We start from the raw sequence: 19944 nt of genomic DNA on the forward strand, positions 1-19944 counted from the left end.
TTAAAGAAGTTTGTTTATGTTTTGATGCTAAGCAGTTGATAAGAACGTTTATGCAGCATATGGATACTCCCTGGTCATGTCACTTGCTTTTGTTGAAAACCAGGATGTTGTTAAGGAACCTCAAAAAAAGTTTTAACTTTTCCCAATTAGCTAAATCTCTTCTTTTGTAAGTTCAGATTATCTAGAACAGATACCCAGGGTTGAGGACTTTATTATCCTATGTGTGTTAATGTGGTTAGGGGCGGCAATTTTTTGACCCAACCCGCTGAACCCGCCCAACCACCCAATTATTAATGGGTCGAACCCGTTTATTTAATTCCTGGTCGTTGTGGGTCGATTAACCCAATAAGCATGGGCTTTAATGGATTGGGCGGGTTGGGTGATGGTTAACCATCGAACCCATCAAGGAGCAGAGAGTCACAGAGAATACTCGATACAGACACAGAACTGAGAGAAGAGAACGCCTGAACGAGAAGAGGAGATGATGAAATCTAGGGTTTAGCAGAGACCATTCGATCAATACAATGATTTAATCTGTCGGAGAACGAAGAGGGAACTCTAGGTTTTAGCAGAGATACGGCGATTAAGGCTATCGGAGAACGCAGAGGGAAGGACGAATTCTAGGGTTTAGCAGAGACCAATACGTCGATTTAGGCTGCCATTTCAGGTACTCAAACTCTCTCTCTCTCTCTCTCTCTGTATCCTTAACCTTGTCTCGCCAGTGGGTTGAGAAGCAGGGTTTACTTCCATCTACATCTAGCGAGGAACTTCCACTGACAGAGTTTTCCAGGCAGTGGAAGCCTTCTTTCTGTGAGAACTGCAACTTAATCATTTAATTTCTTTTATGGTTATCAAGTTAGCATATGAAGTTCTGCCATGTGGTGAAGAAAACTGTCACAGATTCAGGTTATGGCTTTGTACAATAAATGACTAGCCTGCTGCATACATTTTAATATTGAATATTTAATCTCTGAAAATCCAAGACGTTGATGAGTAGGACTTTTTGAAAATATTTTGCAGAGTTTTCAGTTGCCATTTGTAATTTCTGATGGTATAGATTATAATTTCTTTAGAAACTGGCCGAAGCTTACCTACTTTAACTTGTCTATGAACCGACTTTCCGGTATCCTACCTCTTTCTCTAGCTAACCTCACCCATATTTCACAACACTATTTACACAGTAATGCACTAACAGGGGAATTGAATCCAAGTTTGTTTGGGAAGTGGAAGAAACTAAGTAACCTTCAAATGTATCATAAGAAATTGAAAGCACTCCTGTGGACTATCTTGTAATGTTAAAAAAATCAAGTTAGACTAGGAAAACAATGTCTTAATGTATCTAAAAGAGGGACACAGCAGAACTGTTACTAGAGGACCCAAATGAGACTTTCTACAAGATGGGGGAAAATCAAAATTGACTAGTGGACGGCTCAAGACTTTCTACTGTTACTCATTCATGATTTTGGTCATCCTTCTTCACTGGTGTTGCTTTTTTCAGGCAGATATGTCCTCACATTCTTTCATTCATTCCTCGTTAGATTTTGATATGGCATTAGTTTGTTTAGGTTTTGATTTTGTGCTAGAATCACCTAAAAGGTTAATTGAAGATCCCTCCATTTGTTGAAGTCACAACACAAATAGCCACTTTTAAATGACCAAAATGTGGTGCCCATCACATGCTTAGGAATGTTTGGTTGGAGGAATTGCTTTGCTAGGTTTCCCATCTATAAAATTACCACATCGGTTGATTCCCTAAAATCTGTTAGTGCTGATTTCTATGATTCAGGGTGATGCCTAAAGCTTATTTGGGAAATAGACAGCTTCACCAACCAGTGGGTGATCTTTCAAATTGGATTTACAACATGCTAAATTCTTGTAGAATGTGAGAGAAACAGCCCATTGGTTTTGGTTTGATAGCAGCTAGAATTAATTGCTTGTCAAGATGATTGTTTGAATTCACTAAAGATTGTTTTTCTAGACAAGACCTAAAGATTATAGTGCAGAGAGAGAAAGAGAGACAGAGAGATGGGAGGTGGAGTGGAGAGGGAGAGAGACTGTGAAGTGAAGTAATGCTGGTGGAAGGAGGAGGGCAGTTAGTGGGGCTGGGTGGTGTATTTATTGATGGAAAAAAGGAAAAGAAAAGAAAAAGAGAAAAGGAAAAGAGGGAAAGAAGTTAGGGGTTAGGCCGAGGTTGGTCTTCAGCCTTCTTATGGGAAATGGTTTCTTGTATGATTTGACAAGGTAGACTGAAGACCAAGGTAGCGTCTGGCTCAGCCTTCTTATGGTAAATAGTTTATTTCATGTGCCCCATCCCCATCGATCATAACACTAACACACAGTTCTCTTAATATGCATGGTTTATAATAAATGATGCATGCCATGAATCATTCACACTGTTGCAGATTATAATAAGGCTGATGTGTATGAAATTTGAAGTTGGGTTTTTTCCTTTTATCTGTTTTCTAGGTGGAGTAATCAAGAGAATGAGAATTCTAGATTATGAGGTCAAATTGATTTAGAAGAAAGTGAATTGTCTCAGTCTCACAGAGTCATAGTCACTAATCACACCCAAACAATGATGAAAGGTGAATTATTAAAACAGATACGGTCAATATCAATGCATGTGGCACTCACGTCCTGATATATGGTTGGGACTTGGGACTTGGGTGTGAAGATGTCTAGTCAAAAGAAGTTTAATTGGAATTACTTTGCACTGTCTTGTCTCTTTTTCCTTCTCTTGCTTGTATTTCCAACTCAACTGCACCTTCGACTCAGCTTCGTTTGCAATCTATTCATTTTTAGCAGTACAAATGTTAAGTTTTGTTTGGGTCATTTTTATCTAACTTTGTAGAAAATTTGTTTCATGTTAAGTTTTGCACTGTAAATAAACCTGTTTAGAGAGGCTATTATTTTCCAAGAAAATAGGTCCTTTTCTTTTGGTGGTAGTAAAGAAGAAAGGTGGATCCTGCACATTGCTTAATTGGTGGTAGTAAAGAAGAAAATAGGTCATATGTACTAAAACTTTCCATGTTAACAACAAAAGAATATACTGCTGATTTGTTTTAATGCAGTTGAGAACCCCATACCATGTGATCAGCCATTGCTTACATCTGTTTTTTATTTTTCTTTTCTTTCTTTTTCTCTTTCCCTTTTCTGGATAAAGGTTAATAAACTCTGTGGGAATTTTTGTGCAATATCAGAATTCTGGTTTATTCTAATCTTAAACTCTTCTATCAAATGAAGAAAAGGACCTGTTTTCTTAGAAAATAATAGCCTCTCTAAACAGGATTAATACATGCTTGATCCTTGACAGCCATAGTGTGGTAACATTAAAGATGGACGGAAATTGTTTGATCAGATGGTGAAATCTGATGAAGACCCATGGAACTCAATGTTGGTTGGTTATGCTACAAATGGTTATGGACTTGAAGCATTGAAGTTGTTTGATGAGATGAGACATGTGGGTGTTGATCCAAACAATGTCACCTTTTCAGGTGTATTGTCTGCCTGCAACCATTGTGGATTAGTCAGTGAGGGAGAGAGATGGTTTTATACAATGAAAGAAGATTATCATATTGAGCCAGAGAGTGAACACTGCTCATGCATGAGTGATCTGTTTGCTCGTGCTGGTTTTCTTGTAGAGGCAATGAATCTAATCAACTGCATGCCATTTGAGGCAGATGCAAGCATGTGGTCCTCAGTTTTGAGGGGCTGAGTCAGGGTTTGATCAAGTTTCTAGAACAGCTTGCATCGTTACACAAGATAAGTTTCAGGATTTAGGGCGGCCACAGTCCAGGGAGGATGTTCTGCACTTCCTAAATGAGCTTGAATGGCTATTCCACAGGAAGAGCAACCCTTCTAAGCCAGAGGGTCCCAATTTCTCCCATTCACGGTTCAAATTTCTCTTCACCTTTTCATTTGAGAGAGACTGGGTGTCAGATTATTTTGAACTAGATTATTCAGCTCTTATGTGTCAGGCTCTTGGGTTAAGAGACAACTTTGAGATTTAATTTCTTTGCCAAAGTTGAAATTTCAATAGTGATTCTCGCATTTCTGTTCTTTTTATCTGCAATTTCTAGTTTTTCTTTGTTTTTTTGTAATTTCTGTTATTTTTCTTCATTTTCTATGTTTTTCTATAATTTTTATTATATAATTATGCAATTTCAGTTTTTTTGTAATTTTTTTTTCAAATTTATATGTAATTTCTATTTTTTTGATGATTTTTTATGTAATTTCTATTAATTTTATTAATTTTTTTTGTTTTTGTTTAATTTCTATTTTATTTCATGCAATTTCTATTATTTTTTGTGTAATTTTCATTATTTTATCTAAATGGGTTGGGTTGGGTTCAGGTGGTTTGGGTTGAACCCAACCCATTTAATTCTATCTAATTGGGTCATTAATGGGTTGGCGGGTTAGATGGGTTGGGTTGAAACTCAACCCAAACCGAACCCAACCCAACCCACCCAATTGCCACCTCTAAATATAGTATTCACCTTTCAAAAAAAAGTTTTAGGTGGTGTAATGGTATTGGGTTTATGGTTCTAAAAAGGGATGTTAAGGTTCCAAAACCATAGCAATTTTTTTAATTTCAACTGTTTTTGAACCACATTGGAAAAGAGACTGGTCTGTTAATGGTGGACCTTTTTGAACCATAATATGTGGGCATTGACTGTATGATTCATGTGTTGAAGTTGATTTATTTTCACTATCTACTTGATGGTCATCATCAAATATGGATATTATGACTGGAGACCACCCACCGAATGCTGGTTCGTTGGTGTGTTAGCTGATTTGTTCCAGTGTTGATGTGGAATCAAATCCCGCAACTAGCACTTTGGGGGAAAAAGGATAGGGGAAGTTTTACTGCTGTTTTCTCATAAGTAAAAGGCAAAAAACACATCGACATTAGCTGTTTTCTCAAAAAACAATAAAAAAGAAGTTTTGCCATTATTTTCAAAAAATTGTCCATCTTAGAAAACACCATTTTGGTGCCTTTTTCTTTTTACAAAGTGTTTTCTAATATGGTGGCTGATGTGGCCAAGGTTTTTAAAACCGGACCGGATAGGGAACTGTTCTGGGGTCTGGTTCCTGGTTCGAACGGTTTGACCATTTGGTCCAAATGGACAGCCCGCTTTGACAAAAAAAAAATTTAAATAACCCAAAAAAGGCCAAAAACAATTACTGGGTCGAACAATTCAATGGTTCGATCGCCTGAGTCAATGATTTGTTGACCAAATCAACGGTTTTTGGCCAAGTAGCGGTTTTGGGGTAAAATGGAACCAGTCAAATGATCGGTTCTTGGTCTTTCCAATCCGACTGTCCAGTCCGGTTTGGTTTTGAAAACATTGGACGTGGCTTCTACGTGGTGTCGTTTTCTCAGGAAACAACAATGGAACCAAATAGCCTCATGAAAAAACATTTTGCAATGGACCCAAACACCCCCTATGTCAGTGGCAACGATGGATTTGTCTCGGACATTGTTGGCATCATGTAGATGCCAATGCTAGTTAGAGAAATAGCTTGCAATTGGGGAGACTAGGGGGTGGTAAATGGGTGGGTTGGGTTGGATGTGGGTTTCAGATCAACCCATCTACCAACCAATCACTAGGGCTAACAATGACCGGATATTGGTCCAACCTAATCTAATGCCATATGGGTTCATCACAGATGGACCAGGCCCAATGCAATTTGATGGATATTTTGGACTGGATTGATCCAACTTAATGTCGTATTGGACCATCCAACTTGTTCAAATTGGTTTTAATTTAGATTGGGTCCAACCGTCCAACCTAAACCCGGTCCATTAACACCCCTAGTCTTATCTAGGAATGGCAAAAGTCGGGGATCATATTTCCTGTCCGGCTGTCCCCAATCTCGATTCTGAAATTAACCCCCATCCCCGTCCCCGATCCCCGTCAGGTATAAAATTTGTTATCCATTCCCAATTCCCGACGGGGATAGGTTTCCCACGGAGACCCGAATTTTCATCCCCGACTCCAACCCTGATCGAGAATTCCTATTAATCACCATCCCCACCCCGCTAAAACAATCCCCATCCCCAACCCCAGGCTTGGGGAAGTCGTGTCCCCATCATGGATAGGGAGGATATTGGTTCAACCCTACCCATTCCAATATAAATCCATTTCGATGGACCAAATCAGGTATTGTCGGATGGAAGTTCTTCACTTTATGATCCCGCCGTCATTGAAATTACGCCGCCGGCTTCTCAGAAGCTCAAACATAACAAGGTGATATTTTCTGGATTAATCATTTGAGAAATGAGAAATCGCCCTTTCTTTGTCTGTTTCTTAAAAAAAGAAGAAACCTGATTTGAGTGGACCGGAGATCAAGTTGGTTTTTCTGTTATCCAATCTATCAAAAGAAAAAAAAGGGATTTTTAGACTGCACTCCACCTCAGAATTCAGATTTGAACTGCAAACTGAACGGTAAAACCCCAAAAAAAATCTGATTTGAGTGGACCGGAGATCGAGTTGGGTTTTCTATTACCGAATTGGTCAATTTGGACCGAATCTGACCCGATATGAACAGACTTGATATGGCTGGCTTGCAGCTTGCTGCACCCAATTACCACCAGGGATCTAGGCCTGACCTGAATTGCTCTAACCATCTTTCATAGCCATTCAATCTATGTAATGCTCTTTTGAGCGTTCAACCAAAATAAGGTTAGATCAGAAATCAGAATTAGTTCTCACTTAACAATAGGAACAAAGGGAAGACATCAAAAAACTTGTGCTTTGTCTCATTGGACTATGATCACAAACGTGAAATTAGTTAGCAATAAAGAAGCAACAATATGGTAAGTTATTTCTCCTCTATTTGATATTGTTTTCTTTATCATTTCTTTGTCCACTTTTCTAGTTTTATTTTCCAAGGAAGAAGCCCTTTTCAACATTCGCTTCGGGTTTCTATTGATCTTCGTCTTCTGGGTTCTGGTTCATAGTTTCAAGCAATTCATTATTTCTAGGAGAATTATAGTAGGTGCACTTTGCCACTTTGGAAACATCGAACTTTTCCTTATTCTTTATTATGGAGAACATTATTTTGGACATTCAATAAAAGGTTGAAGTTACACTACTTTTTACAACATACTAACTGTTTGAGAAAATTGGTAGGAGAAATATTTCAATATGCTTTCTTTTTCTTCTTTGAAATTTATAATATGAAACTCTACATTGTATATTCTGTAACCATTCTCTTCTATTCTTTCCTGTTCATCTTTGTATCCTATTTACTAGCATTCATGTCATTGTTTTCTTGGTTGCTTAGTTGATCAATTTGAATTTTGGGATCATCATTTAGAATTCATGTATATTTGAAAAATAAGTGGTTAAATCTCGAGGGTTAATAAGGGTTTTATCACTAAGGCCATGTTCGCTTTTCGGTAAGTCACTTACCCGGGTAAATGCACTTACCTGGGTAAGTATTCTCCAAGAAAGACTTACCCGGGTAAGTGCATTTACCATGTTCTTTTATTTCCCAAGTAAAAAAGGCAATGGCCATTTTAGTCATAAAAATCCATTATTAAAAGGGGCATTTTTGTCCCGTTCAAGTGTTGGCAACTTCCCCCCAGGTGGGAAGGTTATTTACCCACCTAGGAGATGGGTATCACTTACCCGGGTGAGTGATACCCAGGAAAATAAACTTTCCCTATTCCCCACATAAATCTGAAAAAAGAATATGGATTTCTTGGTCAATGGGAATCAAAATCCCATTGACCAACTTTCCATTCTCAAAATCGGAAAAAAGAATGCCCCCTAAGAGGCAAGCAAAAACTCCAATACTCTCAAGTTCCTATCTGACTAATGTGCAACGGGAGACCAATGTTCCATAACATGCATTTGTAATTCTAAATATTAGGCTACCATTTAGTTTTGCTCTCATAATATTTCTGTCATTGTCATTTATGCCCATAGCACAGCAGGGCACTGGCTGCATCCAAGGGAAAATTTATATTTATGTCTGTGAGACCTGATTCTAATTTCATAATTTGTCCAGGTGCTTCTGCTTCTGCATGATTCCCAAGAATATTGCTTTCTTGCCAAATACAAAGACTTGCAACACTAAAGTCAGGTTGAACGCAAACCAAATACTTAACCTTCTTGATTTCTTGCAACACTAAGTAGATTCTTAAGGGGAACCACTGCAATGAGCAACAAGACACTAATCAAATGGTCAAAACAAATCACAACATCCCAAGTACAGAAGCTGATACGAGCAGAAAGAGACATCCAGAAAGCAATTCTCATCTTTGATTCAGCAACAGGTGAGTATGCTAATGGATTCCGACATGATCACAACACCTTTGGAGTCATGATTTCCAGATTAGTTTCAGCTAATCAGTTCAGATCAGCTGAGGAGCTCCTCAGTAGAATGAAGGAGGAGAAGTGTGATCTTACAGAAGGCATATTCCTTTCCATCTGCAGAGCTTATGGGCGAGCTCACAGGCCACTTGATGCCCTCAGAATTTTTCACAATATGAAGGAATTCCAGTGTGAACCCACTCAAAAATCTTATGTCACCATCTGTTCTATTCTTGTTGATAATAACCAGTTGAAGATAGCCAAAAAAATTTACAGGCACATGAAAGAAATGGGTTTTCCACCCAATACTGCTTCACTCAATGTTTTGATCAAGGCTCTTTGCATGAGCAGTGGGACAATGGATGCTGCTCTTAGAATATTCAGAGAAATGCCCAACCGTGGATGTATTCCTGATTCTTACACGTATGGTACTTTGATTAATGGGTTATGTAAGATGCAAAGGATTGAAGAAGCAAAGGAGCTATTCAAAGAGATGGAAACAAAAGGTTGTTCATGCACTGTTGTTACGTATACGTCTTTGATTCATGGTTTGTGCTTGTCTAACAGTTTGAATGAAGCCATAAAATTATTTGAAGAGATGAGTAGCAAAGGTATTGAACCCAATGTAGTTACTTACAGTTCTTTGATGGATGGTCTCTGCAAGAGTGGACAATCTTCAGAAGCCATTGGGTTACTGGAAAGGATGGTTAGTAAGCACTATTCCCCAAATATGATTACTTATAGTGCTTTGATTAATGGACTTTGCAATGAAGGAAAGATTAGGGAAGCACTGGAGGTACTTGACAGGATGAAGCTTCAAGGATTGAAACCAGATGCAGGGTTGTATGGAAAAGTTATACATGGTCTCTGTGATTCCTTTAAATTCCAAGAGGCTGCAAATTTCCTTGATGAGATGGTTCTTGGGGGAATCTCACCTAATCGTCTAACTTGGAGCCTTCATGTTAAGATTCATAATATGGTTGTTCAGGGCCTTTGTACTGATAATGATTCAAGTCGAGCCTTTCAAGTGTATCTTAGTACACGTACCAGAGGCATCTCCATTGATTCTCAGACATTTAATTCTCTTGTAAGTTGTTTTTCTAAGATAGGCGACATTCACAAATCTGCTCGCCTTGTCAATGAGATGGTGTTGGAAGGATGTGTTCCTGATAAGGCCATATGGAATTCTGTTGTTGATGGATTCTGGAGTCGAAGGAATGTGCGAGAAGTTGCTGAGTTGCTGCAAGTTGAGTTGATGCAGGACTTTCTTGAGCCCAAAGTTTGATTTTTAGCAAGATCTTGCATCCTTGCAGCCATTCTGGACTCCACTATAGGAAGTTGTTATTTGATAAAAAAACCTCTCTCCGGAGTGCATACTGCTTGAGGCCTACAATATCATGCAATTTTTCACATCTTGCACAAGACCCTTTATGCCTGGAAACAGGCTTGTGGCTCACATGTATCATGGTTGTTTCTTAAGGTGCTAACTGAGTTGTGCTTGAGACATTGGAGGATTTGTTGAGCATTACCCATATGTTCAATATTGATCTCATTTGCAGGCAATGAATAAAACCGCTTGAAAGGACAGAATTCATGAAACCACATGCCATCCATTAATGTGCATAGTGCCAGTCCAATTCCTTCATGGCAATGACAGAATCTGGTTCCCCCATCAAGGTGCGTTTTATTTGAGCTCATATGCAGTATGCACTGTGCCTGTTAGATTGTCTGCTTTATATGGTTTCTTCAAAGAGCTACCATGAAGCAGGCATCTTGAGGTACTGATCACTTATTGATAGCTTTTCTTATTTTCTTCCCAACATCTTTTTTCTAAAGAAAGAACTATATTCATAAACAAGGCCATAATTCATAAGCAGGTATATTAATTGGTTGTAATGCACATTCTGTATTTGATTGCATCTATCTATGCATGAGAGAGCATTGTGTTTTAATGTACTCAAAGAAAAAAGAGGCAGCATTGTGTTTTTAAGGATGTGATATGGGTTCATATGGTGCTATATGCCCTTTGACCAAATATTCTGTGCATATTCTTATCAGCCTGAAGATTTTGGTTAAAGACCTAGGACCCCCAAGTATCAGAATCAGCCACATCAGATTATCCTATATCACAATAAACTTCATTTCTTAGGGTATCTAATTTGTGTTTCTTAATATTCTTTTGTCTTCACATCATTAACCTTCTAAAATTTGCAGTTCTTAAAAAAGATGGGCATGAAGGTAAAGAGAAACAAAAATGCGGTATAGATTCAATAATGGATAGTATGGGTCTTATGATAGGGTTTATATATGGCCGGCCCATTTGCAGCATGCAGTGTCTCTTTCTAGCAGTATCCATGGTTGCAATATTGTGGCATTGCTAGTGGATTGTAATGTTATCATGTGAGCATTGAACTCACAGCTAATATGGGGCCTTATAAACTGCAGTATGTTGGATGTTTTCTTGATGGTTCAATTAAAGATTCTCTATCTCAATATGATAGACATCTGAACCTGCTTACCATATGAGATTACAATTTGATTCCAGTAATCTTTTCTCTATTGTTTCATTTTTAGGAATTATCCTTTATTATTGATATTAAGGAAAGCTACATTTCTCCATTGGAAGGTGTGAGAAGAGATCAATCCCTGCATTCCATACGCTGGACTTTGCAAGAAACTTAGCCTAAAAGGTGTCAGAGATGTGCTTTCATTGGTGGATACTAGAGACTCAAAAGCCACATGCATGAGTGGAGATCACAGATTATAGATAGCTTTTCGTCAAAGTATCAGATAGGCATCTATTGGTACGAGCATGGAAATAAATGGAATCTCCTAAAGCCTTCCAGTAGAAGCTGTGCAGACTAACAGAAGACGTTTCAAACATCTGGAAGTCCCGCATCCTTGACATGGATCCTATTGCAAAGTCTGATCCTCCACCAGAACTGCCATGGATAGGTTGATGCCATGTGTACCACCTGGTAAGTATCAAACTTTTAGTCGGGTTGATGCCTTGGTGGACCAAACCAAGAGGGGGGCCATTCATCTATTTAACTACAAATGCGTACACTCGGGATTTCCTACTCACTTTTTCTACCCACTCTCTACCCGCCTTGAATTGGAGCCACACATCTCTACTATGAATTAAGAGATGTGTGGCCCCAATTCAGGGCGGGTAGAGAGTGGGTAGGAAAAGTTTGTAGGAAATCTGGGCTCAAATGCATAATGGTTAGACAATTGTTATGGCAGAGTGAACCCATGTCCAAGATATTCATTTAAACAAATTTGTCAGTCCAACCAATCTCTTTTTAGTTTAATTATTCACCAGGTTACTGTTCTGTTCTTTTTGATTGTGCCTCGACCGGGTTAAGTTTGGTTATGGGTCGGTAATGTACATCATCATCATACAGTTTCAGTCGAATTGCTCTACAAGCCTGCCTACAACTACAAAGCTAGAACTAGGATTAGATGGACCATGAGCTGGACCAATCAATATGAGTTGCAACAACCCACGTAAAATTGTCCAGCAGTGGTTTCTGTTCATGGACAAAGTCATATTCCAAGGAGAATAGAAATTATTGAATGATGAATTGTTTGAAAAGAAATTTGTACAAACGTGACACTCCCGAATGCCTCATTCAATTATGGAAATCCATATGAATGAACCAATTGAGAAGAATGAGAAGAAGATGCTTAATGGGGAGAGAGAGGGAATCCAATTCCATGACGGGTGGTAGGAAATACCACAAACAACATACTGCAAATGGCACCAATCCCAACAGGCAATTTTATGAGAAGCTCCTTCATCTCCTTTGAGGGTGCTGGGTAGAAGCAGTTAACCACATTCTGATCAAAAAGGGCAACTGCTGCAAACACCAGAATTGACATGAAGGCGTGAATGAAATCAATGAACTTGATCCTGTATCTTGCAGCCAGTTCTGACGAAACAGTGCAAGACCCATCAATGACCCATAGCCCTCTGAAGGTTGCTATTCCATATCGGACTTTCCCACGCCCATCCCTGATGCTATCCGTGAAGGACAACAAGAAGCAGGAGAGACCACACAGGGCCAGAAAGCATGCTGTCATGGAACGGCTGATGGTGTCACACTGGCCTTGGTTTGTGAATATGGGTGCTAGCAGCTGGAAAGCGAGCACGGTCCCTGTAGGTAGAAGATTTGCTAAATGGGCCGTGCTCTTGAACGTCTGGCTGAGGGCCTTCTGTATCACAGTTTCTTGTTCCATCTGTGGAATTTCCCTATTCTGTTCTGTATCTGTAACATCTGTTACCTTCGTGTCTTCAAGGAGGGGACGGCATTGTTCATTGAGATGCTGAGATTCTGCATCCTCTACCTTAATCTCCATGATTCAATTCCCCTGCTGTGAACCTTGGCTCTTTTGATGTCTCTTGATCGACGTTGCTGTGCTAATTATATATAACCTTGTTGGGTTGCAAGGGATGAAGGCTTATTATAAGTACTGAAAGAAGAGGTTGTTTGAGTGGAGAAGACGAGAGGAAACGACCATAAGCTATGTCTTGCAAGAAACAGAAATAAAAACGAGAGCTGAACTTATGGGGATACAACCTTCTTCGCTAGGAAAGGCTAAAGCCTTATAGGGTGGCTTCGCTTCTTTAGTGAAACTGTTTAGATAGAGAGCAAGGTTTTATAAGAGGTGGAGATATTAATTAGAGGCATGGTTTTAAAAAACTGTTTGTCGTTAATGTAATGCAACTAACCAATGATTCCAGCTGGCTGGAGTTTGCTTGGAATTGCTGAGACGCAACGGATCATGGGGAATTCACAAGGTGTTCGTTTGGTTGGGTTTTGTTTGTACATTCTACATTTAGAAAGAAGAAAGTGAGAGAACTCATTCGTTGCTTTGTTTATACTCCATGATTGATAAATGTTTGCAACTTCCTTTGCTGTTATCAACCACAAGCAATTCTGATACGAATACGATTGGAAATTTGGTTGGAATTGGATGGAAGTGGTCGTGGGGCTTGCTGAGGCGAGGGCAGAAATGGTACCCGATTATCAAAAAATCCGAATTACCCGGACCAGTTAATAGGGTTGGGTGCAAAGTTTTTTGGGATAATGACCGATCAACTCAGGGTCAGAATTTGTAGGCTCAAAGTACTCTCGGGGTAGGTGTCAGTTCGGAATTGATGCAAATTCATGGGCGGGCATTGGTGCATAGAGTGTGAGTTGTGAACCTTTTGAATGTTTATAGTTCTGCGGAAATCAGAGATCCGCATTGTCTGTACTCTGACGTTTTTTTGTTTCAGTTCCATTCCATACGTTTTAAGAATTGGTGAGCTCTGGACATGAGTAGTGACCAGTGAATACCCGACATGAATTTATTAAAATCTTTAGGAAGGAAAAGAGCAAATCTACATTTCTATTTTTCTATGCAATAAAATGTTATTCAGGCCCCATTGGCTTTTCGGTTAGTTACTTATCTGGGTAAATGCAGTTACCTGGGTAAGTTTTTCCTGGAAAACACTTACTCGGGTGCATTTACCCATGTTCTTTTATTTTTCATGTAAATAAGACAATGACCATTTTAGTCATAAAAATCTATTATTAAAAATGGTATTTTTGTCCCATTCAAGTATTGGCAACTTTCTCCCTAGGTGGAAAAATTATTTACCCACTTAGGAGATGGGTGTCACTTATCCGGGTAAGTGATATCTAGGAAAATAAACTTTATTTGGCCCCCACATAAATCTGAAAAAAGAACATGAGATTATTGGTCAATAAGAACAAAAATCTCATTGATCAACTTTCTCCCCTCTAACGCCCCCTCAGTAGTATTTTATCAATTTTTTTTTTTTTTTTTTTTTTTTTTAACGTACCCAATTGGTTCTAATCATTTACTGGGCCTGGTGTTACATACATACGTTTACTACGTGCATTCATGCGTGTGTCTCAGTCTCAAGGCAATTTCCATCTGAATGCATGAAGATTAGAAATTCTCATTTCCAAAGCTTAATCAACAAGCTCGAGACTAGTAGAGTTCACTTCTGCTACGGCTTAGGCTAAAACCATGAATCACAGCTTTTGATGTATTGTTGTAGTCCTATCTTAACGTCACTTCATCTATTTCAAGGTGAACAACAATAATACATTGAGGGTGGACTAAAAACCATGTCGTAGCAAAAGTGGTTTGGGTGAAGTAGTAAAGGAGTCTCCAATCACCCGTTCTAGAGTCTAGACACATCACAGTTTTATGTCGCCTCTTCTCAACACATGGGAATGCATTTTTTTTCATAGGTTTACAACATATGCACAAAACTGCCATGTGCCTAACAATTAGATCTAGACTCATAGACTGGGAAGTGGGATTTATCATCATCACACTCAAACGAAACAAAGACTTTCTTCTTTATTATTATTATTATTATTATTATTATTATTATTATTATTATTATTATTATTATTATTCGTTGTTCCAGGTAGAGAATGATGGGCCTGGGGTTCGAAGTCCATGGGTCGGCACGACCCAGCCTGCGGCACAGCACGACCTGCGGGCTTGTAGCGGTCCACACTCGGCCTGTTTGAGAACTAGTTGTTGGGGGGTTCCTAATGACTAGTTTCAGCATTTGTTTTTTTATTTACAGAAATACCCTCCAATAGCTATAAATAGCTATATGTGGGGGGGTATTTATGTATTTTGGTTATGGGGGGGGGGAGAAAAATGACACAAATGCCCCTTAACAACTATATAATAGCTAGTTTAGGGGGGCATTTTGGGTAAAGTGATAAATAACTTTATAATAACCAAAATACCCCTCCCAACAACTAAAAACGATTAATTTTTAGGGTATTTTGAGCAATTGAATTATTTTCAATTCCTATAAATAGCCATATCCTCTACCATTCTCATCCCACCAATTCACCAATTCTCTTAATCTATTCTCTTATACTGTCATACATTCTCTAAAGTCTGAACTCTGATTGGTTGATTCTCCAATTCTCAACTTTATTGAAGTTTCAATAAGAAGACTTGCTCAACCAGCTCAAGTATCTCAAGTTAATTAGCAATTTGGGAGGCTTGGACTCTTGGAGTTGAAAGGATTCAACTATTGATATCAAGTTGGAATTCCGAACTGGCAATTTGGGTAAGTTCAATTAAATTAATTTTTATTTTTTTAGAATTAAAAAATGGTCGGTTCCTTCGAAACCAATTCCTCAACATGTTCTATATTGACGATATTCAGTCGCATCATGTTTGTGATAGTGCCGATATGGATGCTATTGATATTGATGGAACTTCCACCCCTAGTACTGATACTAGAGCTGTGTTTGTTTGCAATGCAAACGCAAATATGTACACTACATATTTACCCATTTTCGGTTCATGAATGCAAACACATTTCACATTTTAAACCGTTTTTGCACACTACATATTTACCCATTTTTTGGTTCATGAATACAAACACGGTTCACATTTTAAACCATTTTTGCACACTACATATTTATCATTTTTTTGGTTCATGAATGCAAACACGGTTCACATTTTAAACCGTTTTTGCACACTACATATTTACCATTTTTGCATTCATCCTGTTTGTTTGAAATCAATGCAAAGGTGTGGGCCCATCATTAAATGCTCTAACTATCTTATGCTCCAATGCCTCAACTTTGGTCAAAAAGTTAATTATCAAATGAACACAAAATTGTATCCAAAAAATAGGTACAATAATCATCTCTTTTTAGAGTACAAAACTGTCACAAAATGCATTTTTGCTTTGATAATCATTACTTTTTTACATTTCAAACAAACGCTCGCAAATGCAAACCAGGGTGCATAAATACCTCGGTTCGGTGTTTGTATCGCAAACAAACGAAGCCTAGGGGAAACAAAAAGAGGGCCTCTAAGTTGATTAGCCCGGTTTGGAAAATATTTAAAGTAGAGGAGGTTAAGGGGAAGGGAAAAAGATTTGTTTGCTAAAAATGTAAGAAAGACTTTAGCTATTGTAGCAAGGGTGGCACTGACCATTTGGGCAGACATTTGCTCACCCATGAGAAAAAAGAAGAAGAAGGGAGAGAAACAACACAAACACAAATTCTGTAGGCGGGCGGGGGGTTGGTACATTTAAATATTCTCAAGAAAAAATGAGGCAAGAATTAACAAAATACATTTTACATGCTGAACAACCATTTTTGTTAGCTGAAGATACTAAACTTGAAAAATGGTTACGTAATTTTGTAAATCCAAATTATAAAATAAGTTTCTAGGAATACTATTAGATCATATGCTTTAAAATTTTTTTATTCATATAAACAAAATTTAATTTATATGTTATCAAATCTTAAATCTAAAGTTACAATTACTTATGATGTTTGGCTTCTAAATTTAACATAAGTTATACTTGTGTTATTGGCCATTTTATTGATGAAAATTGGCTTTTAAATAAAAGAAATTTAAGTTTTACTAGGCATGAATGGCCACATGTTGGTCCAACTATTGTTGCAAGCATTTTAAGTACTTTACATGCTTATGGAATTGAGAATAAATTATTTTCTATTAGTTTTGATAATGCTAGTAATAATGATTCTACAATAAATATTTTAAAATCTCAATTAAAATCATGTTTAAATAGTAAATAATTTCATATCAAATGTGCATATCACATCTTAAATTTATGTATTTGGGATACTTTAAATATTATTTCTACTCATATTTCCAAAATTAGAAATTGTATTATATATATTAAAAGTTCTGGAGCAAGAAAACATATTTGGGATACTTTAAATATTATTTCTACTCATATTTCTAAAATTAGAAATTGTATTATATATATTAAAAGTTCTGGAGCAAGAAAACAAAAATTTAAATATTTATGTCAAAATTATGGTTTAAAATATAAACATTTTATATTAGATTTTAAACATAGATGGAATTCTACCTATGCTATGTTAGAAAGTTGTATTTCTCATAAACAAATTCTTACTGATTTTTATAATGCAAAATTGCCTAATGATATTATATTTGAGGAAGATGGAGAAATGAAAATTTGTATAAGAGATTTTTTAAAATATTTTTATGATGCAACTAATGAATTATCGGGTATTTATTATTCAACTAGTTATAATTTACCTTATTAATTAGTGGCGATTAGTGATTGTTTTGCAAAATATAGAAACAATCTACAATTTAAAAGTATTGTTAAAATAATGGAAAATAAATTTAAAAAATATTGGGAGAACATTTATCCTCTTTATTGCTTAGCTACAATATTAGATCCTATGATTAGGAAAGATGGTTTAGATATTTTACTTGAAACATATTGTGAAAATATGAATGTTGAAATTGGAAATATAAAAAAAGAAATTAATAGTTTATTATTTGAAATGTTCAGTTTATATGAATATGAAGTAATAAGAAATAATTCTACAAGTTGTATAGCCGCATCTTCTACTTCTAAACTCGAGCCTAGTGGTAGAAGAGAAAAACTTTCTTATTTAATAAGTAGAAGGCATAAATATGCTACTTCAACAATAGGTTCATTTACTGAACTTAGTTTTTATTTATAAGCAAATTTTTCCACTTTAGGTGAGGGAACAAATAATTTTGATATTTTAGCCTGGTGGAGTGAACATTCAAAAAATTATCCAATTCTCATCGCTATATCACGTGATCTACTAACCCACCCCTCCCGTGTCTACAGTTCCATTGGTGTCTTGTTTTAATTTAATGTAGGTAATAAGGTGTTGGACAACAAGAGAAGCTGTATGAATGATGAAAGTATAGAGATGCACATCTGCTTTAAAGATTGGTTGGATGCTAAAGACAGAGTACAAAACAAAGGAGGGTATGACAGTAAACCCGACATTTCACCTGAAGCAGATGATGAAAGTCATGATTCATGAACAATAGTTGTATAACATTTTTTTTTTCAAATTATTGTAAATATTGTTTTAATTTTATTTAATTTCTTTGCTATTTTTTAACAATGCAATTTTCTATTTTCAATTTGCAACTATATTGTATATTTTATATTATATTAATTTATTCTATTTTCCAATTTTCATATTTCATTCATCCAAGTATTTAACCATTGTAAGCTTTGTAATTTGTATCATTCAAATTTAAATGAAATAAAATTCCTATTTTTCTTCTAATTTGTTATTCCATTCTTATTTGGTTAAGTATTTTTTTCATTTATTTGTTAGATTTCTCATTTCTTATTTTTTCAAATAGTTCCCAAAGCCTAAAGGAAAACTGAGTATTTTAGTTTTACACTTTTACTTAGCAAAGAAATAAAAAATAAAAAATTTAAAAAAAAAAACAAGTAAAAAACCAGTCTGGCCTGGTTCGGCCCACGCCCAAGGCTTGGCCTATGGCCCAGCCCGACATGGCCTACAGCTTGGCCCGGCCCAGGTCCGCAGAGGCTTGGGGCGTGGGCCATGCTGGGCGAAGTTATCCTTGGTGATGGCAGCACGACCTGTTTTACACATCTAGCTTCAGGCATGTAAGGGTGTCCATGGACCAGTTTTGAATTAGACCTCGTCCAAACCAAAATCCATTTGAACAGATTGAACAGACCAACAAGACATATTGAATTGGACCAATCCAGACTTAATGGTCCGAAGTATTTATTGGATTGGACCTGGTCCATCCATAATGAATTTATATTGGATTGGGTTGGATTGAGCCAATATTTTGGTCCATTGATAGAAAATAAGAATATAGGTGTCAAAGGACCAGGTTTGGATTAGAATTTATCTAAATTAAAATAAATCTGAACAGATTGGACAGTCCAAATGTTGAATTGGACCAGTCCAAAATGATTCAAAATATTCATTGGATTGGATTGGACCTGATCCATTAGTAATGGACTCACATTGGACTGGATCAGATTGGATCAAATCCAGTCCAGTTGACAACCCTACAGGCAGGATTCGATCCCAAGTCTCCGTTTCAAGACCTTACCTATCAGCCAATCGGTATCTTGCAATTTTCACAATTATTTTGAATTGCACCTTTTACAAAATAAATGATCAATTTCTTTAATTGAAAAAACTCTTTTTCAAAATAATGAACAAATAGGCTTTCTTTTTTTGACAAAAAAATGCCCCTGCATGAAACGAGCTTTTAAAAGAGACGATCCTTCCTCTTTTTAATCTCAAAAGTCAAGACTGATTTATCTATTTATTTCTCTCCATCCCTTTCTCCCGCCACTGAGTTCAAGGGAGGGGAATAAGGGAAGAAAATTTTCCTCCAAATCGTTTTGAAGATGAGTTCTTGGGTCGAATGGTCCAATCATCTGGATTGAATGGATGATCCATTTTGATTTAAAAAAAATAATAAAATGATCAAAAACCGTTGTCCAAGTCAATGATTCTACTACCCAAGTCAACAGATTATTGACTAAATCAATGGTTCTTAGCTCAGGAGCGATTTTATTTTATGGTGAAACAGAACCAATTGCCTGACTGGTTCTCAGATCAACTGGTCCAATATGCTTTGAACCTAAAGCTTTATTTTATTTTAGTTAGGCTCAGTTTGAAAAGACAAAATACAAGGTTTTACACTTTATATATTTGTATTTATACTGAGGATAAGTTTTTGGTACTTTGGTATTAGTTATTGAGCTTGTCTCAGACTCTGACTA

At 37.0% G+C, this 19944-nt stretch overlaps 2 protein-coding genes across 5 annotated transcripts; one reads left to right on the forward strand and one right to left on the reverse strand.

The window, feature by feature from the left end:
- Positions 1-369: 369 nt before the first annotated feature.
- On the forward strand, positions 370-11664 carry LOC104599612 (Pentatricopeptide repeat (PPR) superfamily protein). 4 transcript variants are annotated; one of them, XM_088886953.1, is made up of 3 exons: positions 370-667; positions 8020-10102; positions 10899-11664. In XM_088886953.1, exon 2 carries the CDS (start codon positions 8170-8172, stop codon positions 9607-9609), a length of 1440 nt encoding a protein of 479 aa, XP_088743079.1. In that variant the 5' UTR covers positions 370-667; positions 8020-8169; the 3' UTR covers positions 9610-10102; positions 10899-11664. The 4 variants fall into 4 exon arrangements, with proteins under 4 accessions (XP_088743079.1, XP_088743080.1, XP_019053671.1 ...); XM_088886954.1 differs by having other exon boundaries at positions 10951-11664; XM_019198126.2 differs by having other exon boundaries at positions 8020-10001.
- Positions 11665-11896: 232 nt separating this feature from the next.
- LOC104599477 (protein DMP4-like) lies at positions 11897-13715 on the reverse strand. Its single transcript, XM_010262032.2, has one exon. It carries the CDS (start codon positions 12684-12686, stop codon positions 12015-12017), a length of 672 nt encoding a protein of 223 aa, XP_010260334.1. The 5' UTR covers positions 12687-13715; the 3' UTR covers positions 11897-12014.
- Positions 13716-19944: the final 6229 nt, after the last annotated feature.

The sequence above is a fragment of the Nelumbo nucifera genome, chromosome 1, assembly GCF_055504915.1.
Source record: "Nelumbo nucifera cultivar China Antique chromosome 1, China Antique-T2T, whole genome shotgun sequence".
Lineage (NCBI taxonomy): Eukaryota > Viridiplantae > Streptophyta > Magnoliopsida > Proteales > Nelumbonaceae > Nelumbo > Nelumbo nucifera.

What these genes read in the sequence shown, in the direction of transcription:
- LOC104599612 (XM_088886953.1), top strand. Translation starts at nt 8,170, where the DNA reads ATGAGCAACAAGACACTAATCAAATGGTCAAAACAAATCACAACATCC.
- LOC104599477 (XM_010262032.2), bottom strand. Translation starts at nt 12,686, where the DNA reads ATGGAGATTAAGGTAGAGGATGCAGAATCTCAGCATCTCAATGAACAA.